Source organism: Mycteria americana, chromosome 2 (assembly GCF_035582795.1).
Source record: "Mycteria americana isolate JAX WOST 10 ecotype Jacksonville Zoo and Gardens chromosome 2, USCA_MyAme_1.0, whole genome shotgun sequence".
In the NCBI taxonomy this organism is placed as follows: domain Eukaryota; kingdom Metazoa; phylum Chordata; class Aves; order Ciconiiformes; family Ciconiidae; genus Mycteria; species Mycteria americana.
In genome coordinates this window covers 74,242,711-74,260,089 of record NC_134366.1, presented here as the reverse complement: position 1 = coordinate 74,260,089, position 17,379 = coordinate 74,242,711, and the positions used below count along the sequence as shown (strand labels likewise).

General features: G+C 43.0%; 1 protein-coding gene across 1 annotated transcript in view; it reads right to left on the bottom strand.

The window, feature by feature from the left end:
- Nucleotides 1-4,188: 4,188 nt before the first annotated feature.
- MBOAT1 (membrane bound glycerophospholipid O-acyltransferase 1) overlaps nt 4,189-17,379 on the bottom strand; it is a 58,711-nt gene continuing 45,520 nt past the window's right edge. The window contains exons 9-13 of the mRNA XM_075493757.1: nt 13,596-13,699; nt 10,936-11,000; nt 9,442-9,574; nt 8,071-8,222; nt 4,189-5,994 (exon numbers count right to left, since the gene is read on the bottom strand). Of these exons, the coding sequence (XP_075349872.1) occupies nt 5,862-5,994; nt 8,071-8,222; nt 9,442-9,574; nt 10,936-11,000; nt 13,596-13,699 (587 nt within the window). The 3' untranslated portion in view covers nt 4,189-5,861. The remainder of the gene's footprint in view (nt 5,995-8,070; nt 8,223-9,441; nt 9,575-10,935; nt 11,001-13,595; nt 13,700-17,379) is intronic.

Sequence of the window (17,379 nt, the reverse complement as noted above, 5' to 3'; positions counted from 1 at the left end):
CTGCTGTCTGCTGCCCAAAGCGATCTGTCTTTCTGCTCACAATTTGCGCGAGGATCGTCTCTTATTTCACGCACCCGAGGGACCCTGCACCTGGGTTTGCACATCGAGGGCTGAAGTTGCAAGCAGTCTCTCTCTCTCTCACACACACGCACGCCGCAGATCGCACGTGTGTTCACGAGATGGGAGAAGCAGCAGCGCATGGCACCCCGAGCTACCCCAAAGCATCCCGGGCAACCCCTCACCAAGCTGCCCTGGGGGAGCCACGGGCTGGGCCAGCTGGGGGGGCCCGCAGGTGTCAGAAATGGGCTTTTTTCTCTGAACTGCTTCCCAAGACACCTCCAAGGGAAACCTGCACAGTCTGCTGCACACTGGAAGGTGTCATTTAAGAGTGCCGGGGCAAAAAAAAACCACATCAGAGTCACAGACAGGTAAATCAATTCATAGACTTAGAATGTGTTCACGTTATCTATTCCTATACTCACGTTATTCACCACATCTTTCGAGGCTGCCTTTAGCTGTGTATCTCCCTGATGAGATACAAAATTGCCACATAACACCAACTTTCTCAAACACAAATACAACAATTAAAGCAGAAAAACTAATGTGCCCTAATACAGAAGCCACCCAGGCAAGAATAAATAGGCATCTTTATGAACAAAGAGAAATCCATGTGCCTCAGAGCAGTGACAATGTCACCATCTGAAGATGTTTCTGATGAAGAGGGGTACCGGTTTCCATCACTGGACAAGGCAAGCATGTTGGGGCAGCGTTTCCCTTCACCCTGACCCACTGTGAGTGGTTTGGCCTCGGTATGCCCCAAACTCATTTTTCTGGTGCTGCTGGGCACAGTATTGACCTGTACAGCATCATACAGAGAGATCAGGAAAACCGGCTGCGAGCACGGCACGCTCCAGATCTGCTGCCTGCCGTTCCGAGCTGCACGGCCCCTCATCCAGGTGCGCAGGGAACCACCTGTAGCAGGAAAGCCTCCGGGCAAGCCTAGGGTCTCACTTTCGGAGCTGCTCTATGGACGGACAATAAATCAGGTCCTGAGGGCAGCCTCGGGGCACTTCTCAGAACTGATTTTCCTCCATCCTGTGATTCCCTTCCACTGACCATATTTGAGTCAGGTGAACAAGAGCATACCCCAAGTTCTTAAGGCATATAAACACCATCTTTTCTACCAGCACGGCAGCATTTCGTCCTGTAAGAATATTTTTTCCAATCTACCTAGGCCTTCAATTTCTCCCTCGCTCCTGCCCCAAAGTAAAAGACATTTGTTACCACACATGCGAAAGCCACCAGCGGTCCTGCCACTAGCACGGCTGCACTGCTGCAAACCCCCTCACCTTTGCAGCGTCCCCCACTCAGCACACTTGAATCTTCAACTCGAGTGTTCGCCGAGGTCCAGTCGCCCACAGAGGGCACTACTTGTAAACGTAACCGAGCAAATGCATTGTCACTTTATGTCACATCAGCACTCGGAAGGCTGCGGTTTCCACCCAGAGCAAATCCAAACGCTGCATGCATATTATTACTGTCATCTCTAAGAAGAAAGGGAGCAGCAGGCTGATGCTGCACAAAAGAACACGTTTTTAAAGCGCATACTGTGCGTTCGTACTCACGCTGAGATGTCAGGGAAGGCTTCCCACTTTGTATCGCAGTGGAACGCCTCTAGCCCCCGAGAGCTGAAGTACATCAGTTCAGCGACATAAGGAAAAAGAGCGGTACCTCAAAGGATATTTGATATTTCAATATGCAACCATGCGTGTCATTTTGTCTTCTGCAAGGATGAGGAGAGACATGCTCCTCTGTCCAACAACACGTGGGCTATAGGCAATCCTTGTAACGCACTCTTAAATGTTTAAGCCAAGTTTCCAGTTACTCCCTTTACTACTCCAGCCAGTGTAATATTTTTCTAAAGTCCCCAGTTCAGGGATAGGGAGATAAAGGCTTTAAATATCAGAGACACTGACCTCACTGATAGGAATTTTACCGCTAGACTTCCTTGGGTGTCAGGATTTCAACCTGTAATTTCTAAGAAAGGATCCAGATCTAGTCTGCTGAGCCTGCTTTTATATGTACAGAGAGGTAAGTGCAGGTTTATGCAAACACCTACCAATAGGGGAAAAGTCTATGGCCTTCTCACCTGCCTACCTCATTTTAAGGGATGCAAAAATCCCAGCTATGTGCAACGTATGCACGCAGAATAGAGCGGCCAAAAAGGGAGGAAAAATATTTGCCTACCTTGTATCCCACTTCTGTGCCGCCTCCATTGCTTGGCATGCTCCAAAGGGGACATGCAGGAATGTACTCAAGGAGGGGGACAGCTTACAGGACGGTAAAAGATAGTACTTTGTGCTTCCAGTCCACTGAGGAAATTGCTGAGCTGTTGCTTCTTTAAATACCAGACCCATAGTTAAGCTGAAATGAAGTTTTACTCTTCATTCATTCCTCTCTCCTAAGTGTGCCTCAACTTCTAGTTTAGATTTAATAGCAGCTAGAATTTGCCTTCAGTCCAAGGGGGTAATGGTGGTGGTGTCTTTTTGGTATTCCTGTATTTAAAATACAACCCTTGTCAATCCAGTACAATCTACCTTTTCCATTTCTGTCTTATAGTCCCATATTTCTCTCTTACAAACCATCAAGATTGTTTTTGTCTTCAGAATCTCTCTAGAAGCTTCAGCTCCTCAGCTTTTTGCAGCACAAGGAACCCGAAGAGGGATTAGAAACTAATAATGTGTTGGTAGTCACAATCATGTATTTTAATCACTGAAGCACACCCTCAGATTACAGCATTTCAGGTAAAGACCAACTAATGCAAAGCCAGTACTCGAGTTCCCAACATCACACTTTTATAACCTGAATTTCTACTTTGGCTCTGAGAGTTATATACTCCTGTGCAAAGCAGATGCACACTACTAGCACGGGTCTCCTCTAAATAGTAGTGGCTGTTTGCAGTCTTTCTATTAAACCAAATTTTTCCCCCCTGAGAAGAAGAAAAGGAGAGGAAGACTCAGTACAATGGATTGAGAAGGGCAGTACCAAAGCTAACAGCCTTTTTTCAAAGGAATGTTTTACAGCAATTTAAATCCACTCTGTGTTAGCTTTGCAGGACTGCCATGTTTGTCTAGGTAAGCTGCCTAGTCCACAGTAACACAGTACAGCAAACATTTTAGATAATCTCCTCCCCCCGCCCCAGGTTTAAGACTAATTCAACCAGCAAGTTTCCCTGCAAATGCAACGTCTCAAAAAGGCCATTTCAATTTTAATTCATATAACGTATCATATTAAATCCACATGACCAGTTCTCATTGAAGCCCAGGGTTCCTGTTTTCAGGGAGAGGTTCAGGCTGAGAAGTCAACGTGACAGGAGAGTAAGAGTTTGCTCACTAGCCCTGACTAATTCATCACATTACAGAAGTTGAAACGACAACAGAAGTTGGTGCCAATGGAGTTAAGCAACTTCCACTTACGTGAAACACTAGAAAAGAAACCCCGCTGATAATATCTGTCCTCTCTGGAGCCTACAGTTCAGGCAGGGCTGCAGACCAGGGCAGGGGCGGTGCAGGCAGATCTCAAGGCGCAGAGTAGCAGATAAACCCGCAACCCCTTCGAGTGCATTTATTTCCCAGAGCAGGTACTAAAGCCAACCTGCTGGAAACATTTGCCTTCTGCAGGCCTGCCGAAGCCCGGAGCGGATGCATGTTACACGCTGGCTCCGCCAGCACTCATAGCGATTCATTCCAGTCTCTGGGAGGTAAACGCAGGCTGACTTCAGCCCATGGGATCCACGGCCGGCAGTGCCCAAGCCCCCGTCCTCCCCGGGGATGTGCCCTGGTTCCCTCCCGCGAGTGCCAGGGCTGTCGTTTCCTCGAGGGAAACGTTAGATGCCCAAGAGGCAGCTGAGGCTGGTGCCACGAGGAGGACACACGCACGGGGACGAATAAGGACTGGCCAAGTGAAGGACAAAGCTGCCACAAAAATGAACGGGGGTTGCCTTGTCTCTGTTTCAGCAGGAGCAGGATGTAAAGCCCAGCTGCTCTGTGAAATCCAGCAGACCTGAACATCTCCCCTCACAAGTGTGAGGGATCTCACACCCACTCGCCCGTTGTCACGTTAGACCTTTGCAATTAATAATGCCAGGCGGTGACACAAAGCAATTTGTTTATTCAGATCAACCTTTTAATCCCATCTCGCCTTCAAAATAAATTACCAAATAAACTCTTCCATGAACTATTCTCTAAATCATGAGGTGGTCACAGGACCAAAAACTTCCCACCAGAGAAAAGAAAAAAAAAAACCCAACATTTTTTTGGAACTTGTTTTGGTTTCGCCGATTTGTTTCTTCCCAAAATGTTAGGATTCTGCAAAATTTTAATCTAACACAAAAACCAGAATGCAGTAAACAGCAGATTCTTTGCTCAATCACACATCAGTTAAATGATCAATAAAGCAATACCAATACTTTAACAAGGGAATTGCTTCTACAAAATCCTGATAAAAACATTCCTGGAAAACAGTAATTTTAAAAAAAGTTTTAGTTGGTTTTGATGTGTTGTAGGAGCCTGTTTTATTGGGGTAAGTGGGTTTAAAAAAAAATTAAATAAAAAAACCTGACATTGCGTTTTGCAGCAGGTTATCTCAATCCACAATAAGCTTAGAAATTCAGCCTCAAAACGTCCCTGTAAGCCAAGGACTTTACAAGCAGGGAACTTGCATCAACAGGCTAAGTCACATGTCAAGATCATACAAGGACTTCGTCTTGACTCTTGTGATGATCGGATCACATCACAATATTTTGTAGAGAATTATTTATTATGACTATGATAATTACTGTTCAGGTTTCATATTAGTGTTATCCTGCTGGAAAGTAACCCTTCCATAAGACGGGATGTTTTTGAGTAGAACAGTCTGATCCATTACAAACCTTTTTCAGATTTAACCCATAACTGTCAGCTTTAAAACACTAAACCTGCATGGCTGCTCGGTTATTTTGATACTGAAATAGAAGTGCTGCATCACTCTAAAACTGCCAAGTAAGGCTGATGTAGCAATGAGCACCAGCTGCGTCATTAGAGAAGCACAACTCTACAGATCACAGGGTATATGTCCTTTCTTTTACTCTAAAGGGGTTTTTTTTGTTTTGCTTTTACTTGGCTTTAGATTTTGGCCGAGCCAGTTGCCAGTGCTCCCAGACACCTATTCCCAAGGGACTCGTCTTGCCCTCATTACCAGCAGCTGTCACGTTGAAGGATGTGAAATACCCTTGCTGCCGAGCTCAGGCTGCAGTCCCTGCTCTGGGGATGGCCGGGGGAAGCCCCACTCCCTCTTCTCCCTGCCAGGGCAGAAGTCAGCGCCAGCACCTTGAGCAACCTCATGTCCGTAGTTTTCTACCTGCACCATCTCTCTCCATAGCCAAGAGATGAAAAGCTTCCCCTGCCAGCTGCCCACAGCACCAGGCTATCAGGCAGCTGGCCTAACTCTTTACTAGCTGCTTCCTGTCCCTATAATCACAAGATTATTGATTAATAATTGTGTATTTCTGTAAAAGAGCAAAAATGCCTCTCTGTGTGAAAAAGTTTAAATATATAAAAACACTTCATAAAAATATTTATTAAAAAAAATCAAAATGCCCCATGAGCCTGTAAACGTTGCCTGTAAAATCTCTGTTAACTGGAATAATTTGAAATACAGTCATTCAGGCTCTTTTCTGCCCTGTCCAGTAAGATTTTAAGATAACCAATAGAAATGCCACTTGTCTTCTACTTCGACCTTCATCCCACCCGTTTTTCTTCTTCTTTGTTTGTTTCCAATATGACAGTTCGATTTCCCAATGTCAGCAATTTTCTTTGGAGGCATTATTTGTCTTTGCTTTTAACAGAGTTCTGCATGGCCTGATTCTGAGGCTTTCTTATGGAGTGGGCTTGAGGTCTGATTGGTAACATGAGCAATACCAGGATGCTTAGAATGTGCATGTGAAAATACATAGACCTGGGAACAAAAGCAGAAAGAGAGTATTATATTTTTGTTGGTAATGACATGAATTGTGCAACCTCAGTAAGTCCATGCAGAATTTAGTGCTAAGGGATGAATGCAGAAAGCGTGAACTTGACCTAGAAAGCATGAAAAGACACCCTTGAATTTCACACAGCCTATGCATGTGGTATCCGCTGCCATCGATGAAAATGTTGCCATGGATGTTAATGAGGCAAGGAATCAATCAGCAAACTCCAGAATCTAAAGTCTGACAGCTCAGATAAACCCACATAATTCAACCTTAGACTTATTAAGCCCATCTCTCTTCTAATATCAGAGTATACAAGGCTACATTCTGAAGAAACACATCCTTCATGCTTAGGACACAAAACTTTTACAAGTTCTAAAAAAAAAAAAAACAAAATAAAAAGTGACAGAAAGAAAAAAATTCATTCCAAGTGCTGAGATCTGAAATAAATCAAAACACTCATCTTTTCACTGGGGAAGGCTAGGTAATGATGTTTACAGAAGGGTTGTGGTTTTGAAGACAACTCCTCAGAGATATCTTAATTTGATATCTTATTAAATATCAAATATTTTTATTTCAAATAATTCGGTATACACAAGATCAAACAGAAATAAAAAAATACTTAAACCAATTACATGAGGCTCTGGCAGCTTGGGGCCATGTTTGGGAGCAGTATGGACCAGCTCTTAACCACAGAGATGCACCTTTCTATGGTCGCATTTATGCTTCTTACCATAGTTGTAATATCCTTGTAAGGTGCTTAAGACACTCTAGGTGTGCAGTGCTCCAGATTTCCTTGCTTAACAGTCTCTAAACTTAAGTGTTAATTATGTTCAAAGTCACTAGGGCAAACAATATTAAGGTGATGACCCAACATGGGGCAAGGGTGGAAAATATTTTTCTTTGTTCAGAACTTTGGTAAAAGTAACATTTCTGCCGTTATGGATGCTGGCATAGTACTAGCAAGTTCTTTAAACATATTTATTTCTGCAGTTTTGATGTTAGCAATGTAATCTCACAGAATTACATTAATATTTGCTACATGGAATGGCCTTTTGCAGCACAAAGGGAACCAACTTCACTTCTGGGGCAAATTTATAAACCAGTTTAATATTTTAGTCTTTTCCCTCCTTTTTTATTCTGATTGCTATTTGCTACTTTTGTCTTGAAAGACAGAAAAATTAGATATTAGCAAGGTACTTGGGAAAGCATCTTACTGAAACTAAGAAAGATTTGGAGTCATTTTTACATGGTAAGTTTTCTGTGTTGAAACCAAATGTTTTAAGAAACAAGAACAGAAAGTGTCAAAATTCAACCCCCTTCAAACAGACTTACTGACAGCAGCTATCTTGACTACTAGTTTTAGGTCTTTTATGTTAGAGGGGGGAATTGTCTTTCTTCTTAACCAAAACCTGTTACTCTATGTTGACAGTTCACTGTAGAAAGAAAGAAAAGTAAAGCAATGTAGTCCAGCCTCCCTTTTCAAATTATTTTCTCAATTTCTCTATTTTGGATTATTTTTATTAGAGTATATCCAATATACTCTGCAACACCAGTGTTTTCTTATTTTTAAGGAACCTAGGGAAGTATTCACTTCCTATGAAAGTATTCAAAAAGAAAAGCATACTCATTTCAAGAAGTAATGCTCTGCCAGGCAACCTCCTTATCTCCTGCTGACCGATCACACCTGTTCTACGCATTTGGCAGCTGGAAACCTGGTCTTTTCTCATCAAGTCCTTCCTACTGCCAACTCATGTCACTCTTAACCTCTCCAGCCTTGGCCACTGTTAATGGTTGAGACTTGACTGTTTTGAAAAAGGAAACTGAATAAGTGAAGAGTCACGTAAGGACACAGATTGAGAAGCAGACGTGCTCTGCCTTGGCATTGTTATTATCTCATTAAGTTACAGGAGTGCAAAAATCACCCCCTTACACATTATTAAACATCCTGTTTGAACTCCTTTCAAATCTGATGAAATGCCAACTGCTTTTCAGTGTGGTTTGGGTTATTTAACAAAAGCCTGTGCCAGTCTAGAGATAATAGTCAAGAGGAGAGAACTTACTTGTAAAACTTAATCGTGGGCTCAACAGCCAGCATAACAAACGGTGCCACAGTATAGCACACGGCCAGTTGAGTGACAACCCAGGTAACAACGTCGTAGGCTATCTTGAGAGGCACTGACGAGAGGAAGTAATGTCTGCAATTGTTTCTTATCTGCAGGTCAGGGAAAAGTAAACAGAAAATTGTATAAATTAATTTCTTAGGCAAAGTCACGCGGACACATTGCAGCGTATGACTCTCCACTTATCATCAGCGTTAGAGTTACAGAAGAGTTTGTACACCAGTTAGAAAGCACTGAGAGTAGGAAGGAAGACAGAAGTGCACTGACTGGCATATCCAGGATCCCACAGTTAACCAGTGGCAAACAGAGAAGTGTCCCCCAGTTTCCTCTGTCATAATCACGGGAGCAGACTCTCATGCTTGGGTATCTGGCACAATATCTTTGGGGAGGGAAGCTGTTATGATTTGGTCTTCCTCCCTCCTATTTTTGATTTATTACTGGTTCTCAATGGTGAAAAAAAGTTACTTTAAATGAACAAATATGTGTTTATACCTGCAAGCGTGTTCTGTTCTCTGTAGATTTTAATTTAGCTTCACATCTATGAAATCCTCATAAATGAGAGGCAAAGCACATGTTAAGACCACATGTTCAGCAACCTGCTCTAGCCATAGCAGTTAATACTGATCACTAGTTTAATTCACCTTTCAAATTGACCTGGTTGCTTATCCAGAGTCAAAGCCTGAAAGACAACGGTGCTGCTTCCCAGCCCTGCACAACTGGCTGGTTCAGCCCAAAAGATCAGCAGCGATAAATTTAACAACAGTGAGACAGGAAATCTGTTCTGTCTTCGGTGACTCTACCCAAGATGAGGCCAAGACTGATGCTACCCAAGACTGATGCTAGTTTACTGCATCAGTTACATCCACATGAAAGAGTTCAAGTTTGGCCTAATGCTCAACCCATAACAGCTTCTTGTGAAAGACTGGACCCAGAGCCGATTACACACCAGCATACAGGCAACATGACCTAGCAGAGGTCTGGACTCAAGCTTAACCTTGAATCCCAAGCTAATTTGACTGCATGGACATAGCCGGTGGCAATACCAGCTGTACACTCGCAAGCAACATTTCCTCTGACAGCCAGGGACAGCACTGCAGCACGTGCAGAATTGGTGCTGGTTATAACTGTTGGGGGTATTTTGTAATTAGCATCAATACAGAACAAAGTTTCGGTGAACATCAAGCCCAGAGAGGCATGAAAGAGGGCTCACAGCAGGGACAAGCTGCTTGACCATGTCAGGGTGGTCCCCGCAGTTGACAGCTGGATAGTATCTAGCATGGGCCTTAGAAGAGAACAATGAAAGGTACATACTGCTCTGGCTGCGAGTGTGATAAGGATTCCAGTGAGAAACGTAAAATAATATCCAGGATAGATACCATGCCACAGGGCCGACAGGATAAACGTTAAAGCCGTAGGGTACCAAGGAGCTCTATCATAGCAAACACTGCAAAGACGAAAACAAAACAAGAAGAGGCTGAATACAACTGAACAACAGACACCACTTCAAACCCTTCTCCGTTTTTAAGGTCTTATCTTGCCTCTGTTACAGATGAGGGCATGAGGCACTCTCCCTTCATTTAGACGGAGGGTTAGATGGAAAGAGGAAGCACGCTCTTGTGCACTGAGTATCCGAAAAGTGCCTGTACAAATATTCCCAGGGCTCACAGCATTTAAATAAGTGACAGGGCAAACGGCAGACAAGACTGCTCTTTCACCTTTATAGGTCTATCTGAAATCACACACTACCCTTCAAAACTCTGATGGCAGATCAAGAGCGAGTCGAAGGACAAAGAGACATGACCCCACCCTTCACTGGTGAACGGAGGTCTTTTTAGGCACTGTCATCTGGCAGATGCTGGGAACAACAGGGAGTGTGGTAAGCTATTGCAAAGCAGGGGATTCCTGCTAACTTTAGCAGCCCAAAATCTTACACCAAAGACGCAAGCGAATGATACCAGTTCAAGAACACACTAACCAGTCTATTTGGCTATCTAAGGTTTAACTGAAATGCTGTGTTCCAAAGAATCAAGTCAAGATAATGCACTTCTTACCAGGAACATAATTTGAATCATGAAAAATAGTAGACATTGACTTTTAAGATCTATATATTTAACAATAAAAATAGTTATGATAACTACAATAAACCTGTGCCTGCATTTCAGACACCACATTGACTGTACACTGAGCTTTAATCATGCCAAAAAGTGTAATGAGTATCAGGAGACAGTTGTATCTACAAAATTTGAACTTATGCTAGTATTTACATGTGCCTTAACAGTCACAGGTTAAAATCAAATCCTCTCAGTACTATAAGAAGTCTCTTCTCCATATCCTGAACAGGGACTCCCTAGCAAGCATCTTCTGATAACTCCAAACCGGACTACTCTGGGGTTCTGAAGATTTCGACTTCTCTCCAGTTCTAGCTGAACTGGATCCCAGTGACACAAGGCTCGCCTCCAGTATGCAAGGGAAACATAACATAGCAAAGTGAAACAGTACAGCAAGAATAACAGAGGCAAACAGCAGCCTAAAAGATGCCATCAAAATGCTATTGTTTTTTTATTATGGAAGATCTGAACATTTTGTTTATGGCTTTGCTGCTCATATATAAAATGTGGGCATTTTACATTTGCAGCAATAAAACTTTACAGCACCAAATAACCTTGTATTCCACCAACTGTTACAGACACAGGAAATACAGACAGACAAGAGGCTATACATTTATGAGATTCACCAGTCAGTGTTTTCCCAGGCCATCTAGAGTTTTGGAGTCTCACAAGCACGTTACTGTTTCATTACTCTTACCGTTTTAGCCAGGCAGCTGTCTGAATGTTCCAGTTTTCAATGTACATTTTAAAACTTGTTGCAGTCTAAGAAAGAAGTTCACATGAAATGTTAGCACTGAAACTTGTAAAATAATACTTGCATTTTAAGTTAGAGAGGTGGTACATGGAAAATACTAATTCTAGTAGCTAACAGTTGTGAAGACTGTGCCACAGTCCATCATTATACTAATATGTTTTGGGAGGGATATTAACTAGGCTGATTGCTCACTGTTAACACTTGGGACTTGCTATAAAATCTCATTTTGTTTTGTGAACTTAAATACACTGTTTGGTTATTTTTCAAATTATGGGAAATCTGAAAAGCTTTCTTGTTTTAAATGCTTGGCCTTCCCTTTGGTTCATAAACAGCTTCATTTTTGGAAGAGATATCTTGCAACCCATTACGTAGTCTGGACTTCCCTAGAGTGTTATTAAAACGAAGTGTTACAAAAACTACAAGAAATGTATTGTTATTTGGAGAAGGAAGGGGGAAGACTGAAAAACATGGACAAAAAAATTTAGGACTAAACTTAGAAGCCAATTCTCAGCCCACTGCCCAGCTTGGGAAACCAGAGTGGACTCCGGGGTCCTGCTGAGAGAACAACCTGTACCTCCCCACAGCACCAGTTCTCCCAGCTTTAGGGGACCGCTGGACTTTGTTCAGCATCAGTTCCCTTAATGCTCGTCAACTTCACCTCTGGTGGTTGCCCATCCCCGCTCCCCCTTGTTCCTCGCCTGCTGACAAAAACCTCCAAGGACCTCCTCACCAAGCAGGGACATGATTCAGTGACACCACATTATTTTCCCATATCAGCTGAACGGAAGGACACACTGAAAAGATGGATTAAAGGCAAAGGTTTCCAAGGGGAATATGCAGGTATTTTTGCACTTCCACGCAGAATCCTGAAAGCCAGCACTTCATCCTCTGTGTTTAAAGAGTTAAAACGATTAGCAGTTCCCAATGCAGTACTGCCACATTTTAATTGCATTACTGCACCAAGAGAAGCCAAGAAAAATAGAATTTCTCTTCCAACTAATATTGTCACTCTCTTTTGGCATCCTTTAAGTTCCCCTGTTACATTACCAAGAGAGAAAGTAGTCATTGGCTGTCAAAATATGCATGCTGTCAAGGCTTTCTTCAAGTCCCCCACATGCGTTTAGCCCCCCGCCACATTTTAATGCCCTCACAACTCCTGCCATGTGCTTATCTTTACTACTGATCAAATCAATGGAGAGCACTCTGTTTTATGCTCCTGGAAATAATTTCTCCACCCTGATCTCTATTGCTCATGTGACCAGTATAGGGAAAAAGTTTTGAGGGGTCTACAGTTCAGTGGGTAGAGAGGAGCAAAGACTCCCATTTCCTTAATTTCACTTGACTAAAGAGCATTGCCTGCACTTCACTTTCTTCATTCAAGCAGAAACTGCCTCAGCCCATCAAGGTAGGAATCATCTCCTGCCCCAAAACTGAATTAGATATTGATTCAAGATCTCAGAGTGCTATCTAGGGCGCTGCCATCACTAAGGAGTATAAAGCATTTCTGGCCTGCGTATTCTGTACCGCTCAAGGAGAGATGTACGCTGAGGATTAATTAAGGTAAAAAAAAAAAAAAAAAACAAAAACAAACCCACAAACAAAAAAACAAAAAACAATTTGGTATCTTTCAATGATGAATTACAGGGGCTCTTTCATTTTTGAGAAGAGCTATAAAAGCACATTCACTTAGTCACAGATCATTCAGCAATAAAGCAGTCAACTTTTTTTCATCTGCTTTTCCTTTTAAAATCATAACTACAGAATTACTGGGGGAAGCTCCTCCTATTTCTAAAGAAAAGAAGACCTTAGAAAGCAGTCTCAGACACAAACATTTTCACATCTCACTGGCATTCACAAAATATTCTTCAGGGCAAACAAATTACATTGGCCATCTTTTGCATTAGAGAAACAAAACATAAATAGCTTACAAAAGACTAAGGGGTGTTAAAAGTATACTGCAGTCACAAGAAACATGTGCGACAGATGTTTTGAGAAACAGTGTGGCGTGCTGGATGGAGCTCTAGATCAGCGGCCATCTAAGCTCTATGCGACCCTGCTAGTTTCCATACAGGTTGCTCAGTTTGTACCTGTTATCTCTCCGACCCTTGCCTTTCTCCATTTACAAGAGGCACTCCAGGCACGTGCAGGGACCCAGCGCCCTTGCAACTGTCTGTGCAATGCCTACTCATGGCAGCCTCCTTCACTACCACCACCCATCTCAACCGGGTTACAAAAGTGGAAGGCTGTTATAAGTAAATAAACAGAATACACCACAGATGGTGGAGAATCATAGCTGCAAGCAATTTATTGACCTGCTGAACTCAGCTACAATCTACAGTAATTGACTGCTCATTTATTAAACATCCGATTAATCATTTATTAGCCCTCTATAAACAATTTAGAAATGCAACCTGAATAAAGAGTGTGACGAAGGCTGCGTGACAGATGCTTTTTATCTCCCCAACAGATACAATACAAAACCTCTCCATGTTAAAGAGGGGCAGCCTGGTGGTACGGACTTATTTTCCTTCCAGCAAAGCTCCTCCCCATTATCATACCCATTTCTCTATAATTATGCCAATGCAGCCACTCCTTTAACTCACCTCAATGTTCCAGATATTTAAATTGGACAACAGGTCCCAGCGGAAAGTGCCCCTCTCGTCGACTCCACTGAATCCATAACCAGCTGCATTGTTGACTGCATCTGCTGCAATGTCAAAGCAAATCAGGTCAAATCAGACTCCTGGAGGAGCAGTGTTTTCTTACAAGTCAGTATGACACTAAACACACATTCAAGCCAGCCTTATAGCAATTAGCATCCTCTCTTTCAAAGAGAAGCTTCCTCTTGGCTTCCTCTTGTGCTATAAGGTGACACAAGAGTCGTTTCCTCAAGAGGAAAGACTAGCTACTCCTTGGGCAGAAGAAATAAAAAAATAAAATAAAAATAAAAGAACAATAGATAGAAATAACTTTTCCCATTATTTTGCTTTTATTATCAATCTGAGGTAGATATACAAGAGTTGCGATAAAATGAATTAGCATTTTCCTCAAAAGGATACCTGGATGTCACAGCATTTTCCAGAATTCAGAACAACTGTAGTGCCTTAAAGACATGCTTACCATTTCTATTGAGTTCCAACATGGTTGTTTTAATTAAGACTTTCATTCAGACTTCCACAGACAAAACCTTTTGCTAATCCTGTTGCTCAGTGCCTCCCTAAGTACCTCACCATCTCTACAAATCAAATATTGAGTAACTTCAATTACAGACTTAACTACTTTAAGTGCAAATAAAAGCTTGGGTAACGGTAGGCATTTCACATGCTGCACTCTTGCTCTTTCCCAGGGCACCGGTCAACTACCTCCCCTCTCAGCCTTGCCTGGGTGCCATCGCATCACTGGGTCTCAAGATCCTGCTTTTAATGCACCCCTGCCAGAAATCCTCTCTCGGAGTACTAAGAAAACAGAAGGGATTCCTTATCTCTGGATCACTAGATGTAGTCAACACTGAGGATTGGAAGAAAAAGGAAAGCAAAAATACAGGTAAGGCTTTTCCTTCTAGATCATTTACAAAATACAAGCCTGGTTAAGTTATGCTTTAAAAAGCTCAGCATTTCTTTCTGTCCTGGTTTCAGCTGAGATAGAGTTAATTTTCTTCGTAGTGGCTGGTGTGGGGCTATGTTTTGGATTTGTGCTGAAGACAGTGTTGATAATACAGAGATGTTTTAGTTGCTGCTGTACTAGTCAAGGACTTTTCAGCTTCCCGTGCTCTGCCAGGTGCAGAAGAAGCTGGGAGGGGACACAACCAGGACAGTTGATCCAAACTGACCAAAGGGCTATTCCATACCATATGATGTCATGCTCAGTATATAAAGCTGGGGAAGAAGAAGGAAGGGGGGACATTTGGAATGATGGCGTTTGTCTTCCCAAGTAACCGTTACGCGTGATAGAGCCCTGCTTTCCTGGAGATGGCTGAACACCTGCCTGCCCATGGGAAGTAGTGAATTAATTCCTTACTTTGCTTTGCTTGTGTGCGTGGCTTTTGCTTTCCCTATTAAACTGTTTTTATCTCAACCCTCGAGTTTTCTTACTTTTGCTTTTCCGATTCTCTCCCCCATCCCACCGAGGGGGAGTGAGCGAGTGGCTGCGTGGTGCTTAGCTGCCGGCTGGGGCTAAACCACGACACTTTCCCAAGAATGAAAACTGATTTTGCTTTGTAAGTGCTATGAGTACAGGTACAAGCTCATGAGGAATCCCAAAGCACAAAACCAGGGAGAGAACCTAATTAACAGCAACAAGACTACCAATAAATAAATAAGCAACCTTCTCTAACCTGAAACTTTCCATTTTATTTTCCACTTTCCTAAACAAGCTAGATTTTACTAATGAAAGAAAGGTCTCCAAGTTTTTAATTCTCTCCCTCTTGGGGGGGGGGAACCAAAAAACCCCCCCAAAACCAACCAAACAACAACCCTGCCTGAAACTGGCCCATAGGACCCTGCCCAATCGCAGAGACTGGAGCTGTGCATAACTGTCACCCCAGAGCAGGAGGACTCCTGGATTTGCTCCTCCTTGCTCTAAGGGTGGCAGGGACTGCTTAGCGTTTCTTTGCCAAAAGCAAGAAACCAGAAATCCAGGGACATAATAATACAGCAGACCCGTCAGCCTCCTCTTCCCGAGCTGCTGTCTGCAAAGCAAGGTGTGAAGCGCAGAAGAATCGCAATTGTCCACCTGTTGCCTTTGCTATAACACCCTCGAATTGCTCACAAAATCCCAACCTCTGCAAAGCCCAGCAGAGGTTTCCCTGCTGACTTGAACAGCTCCGGCATATTGCTGTCACAGCTCCTTGGATGCAGGCACTCAGTCCCGAATTGGTTTCATCGACAGCTCTGAGTTACATTTGCAGCCACATTCCCATGACTATCGCTAATGCAGCAAGAAGCCGAATTTTCCGTCTTTCCACGGATCTGGCGGAATTCAGCAGCGTGGCTCTCACACAATAGTGCGACTGTCCTTTTCTGAGAACAGGAAGCGCTTATCGGCTGTTTCAGCAGGCACTTTTATAACGCCCTGGGCCATGCCACCAGGACCTAAACTGCGAAAGGATAAAGTGTCTGCTGTTCTGCTGCCTGGGTTTGTAATATGAATAATAGAGGCCTCACCCTCCAGTATGCAATGCATGCCTTTCCCGAAACCCCTCATTTGTAAGATACTTCTACAGCCTCTATGGCTTAGTCATGTCACAAATCCAAGTTCAGTTTATCTCTTCGATAACGGACTTTTAGATAACTATAATGCTGGAAAAAAAACGGAGGCAACAATTTAACATTGGATCCCACAAAAATAAGTTTCTGAGCAAGCAATTCTTTATCCCAAAGCCTTTCCCATCCCACACATGCCAGTCCTGGCCGTCTTCCCTTGATCTGTCAGTTTTATTCCCAGCAGTTTAACCACAGCCTCGCAATGAATTTCCCTGGCTCTTTCCATCCCATCTCAATGACACCCTTCTCAGTTTCAGGTGTATGCATTGCTGGCTGGGCTTTCAGGATCTCCCCTACACACAAAGTGTTGTAATATCAGCAAAAAAATCAAGTCTCTCAATTTTCAGCCTGGCCTAGAAGGATTTGACTCCTCAGACATAGATGGGAAAGGTGACTTCTGAAAGGAAGAAGGTAAAATACAAAAAGATTATTTCTTTTTTTGGGAGCCACCAGTCTAGCTGGCTCCCAATAAATTTGCTTCTCTCTACAATGAGCCCTCTCCTTTCTCTTCTTTTCCTTGCAGAGATCCTTGGGTCTTTCCCATCACCTCCTTTATTCCCAACCTTCCCCATGGTTCTCCCATCTTTTCTCTCGACCACTCAAAGCTAACGTGTGCACAGGACCACAGAGTGCCGTAGAGGTAAAGCCTAACTTGAGCCCCCCAACAAGCACTACAGCTTTCTAATACAGAAGCATGTGCTAAAGATGTCCCATAGGAAGAGAGAGGTCTGTTTGCATTATAACATACTTGTAAAGCCTGAGCCAGTGTGACCAATTTTAACCTCCCAACCCCACTGATATAAGCGGCAAATTATGAATAAAGCATAAAAAACCAGGTTTAGAGGAGGCAAACTTTTTTTCCTAAGAATTCCTGTAAAAATTATTTGGGTACAATTACAAAGTTTTAACTAAGAGGAAATTGTTACATTGACTTTACTGGCAAGAAGCTGAAAAGCAGATTTGGTTCCAGAGGCAGGGGATGTCAGATAAGCTAGAAGAGATTTTATGCACGCTTTTGAAAACTTTTGACTTGTCCCCACTCTAGTGGGGTCCAGTGCCTACAGAAACACAGGTGCATCTCTCATGGGAACTACAGGTCTAGGGACCAATTTATTCCCCCCCCCCC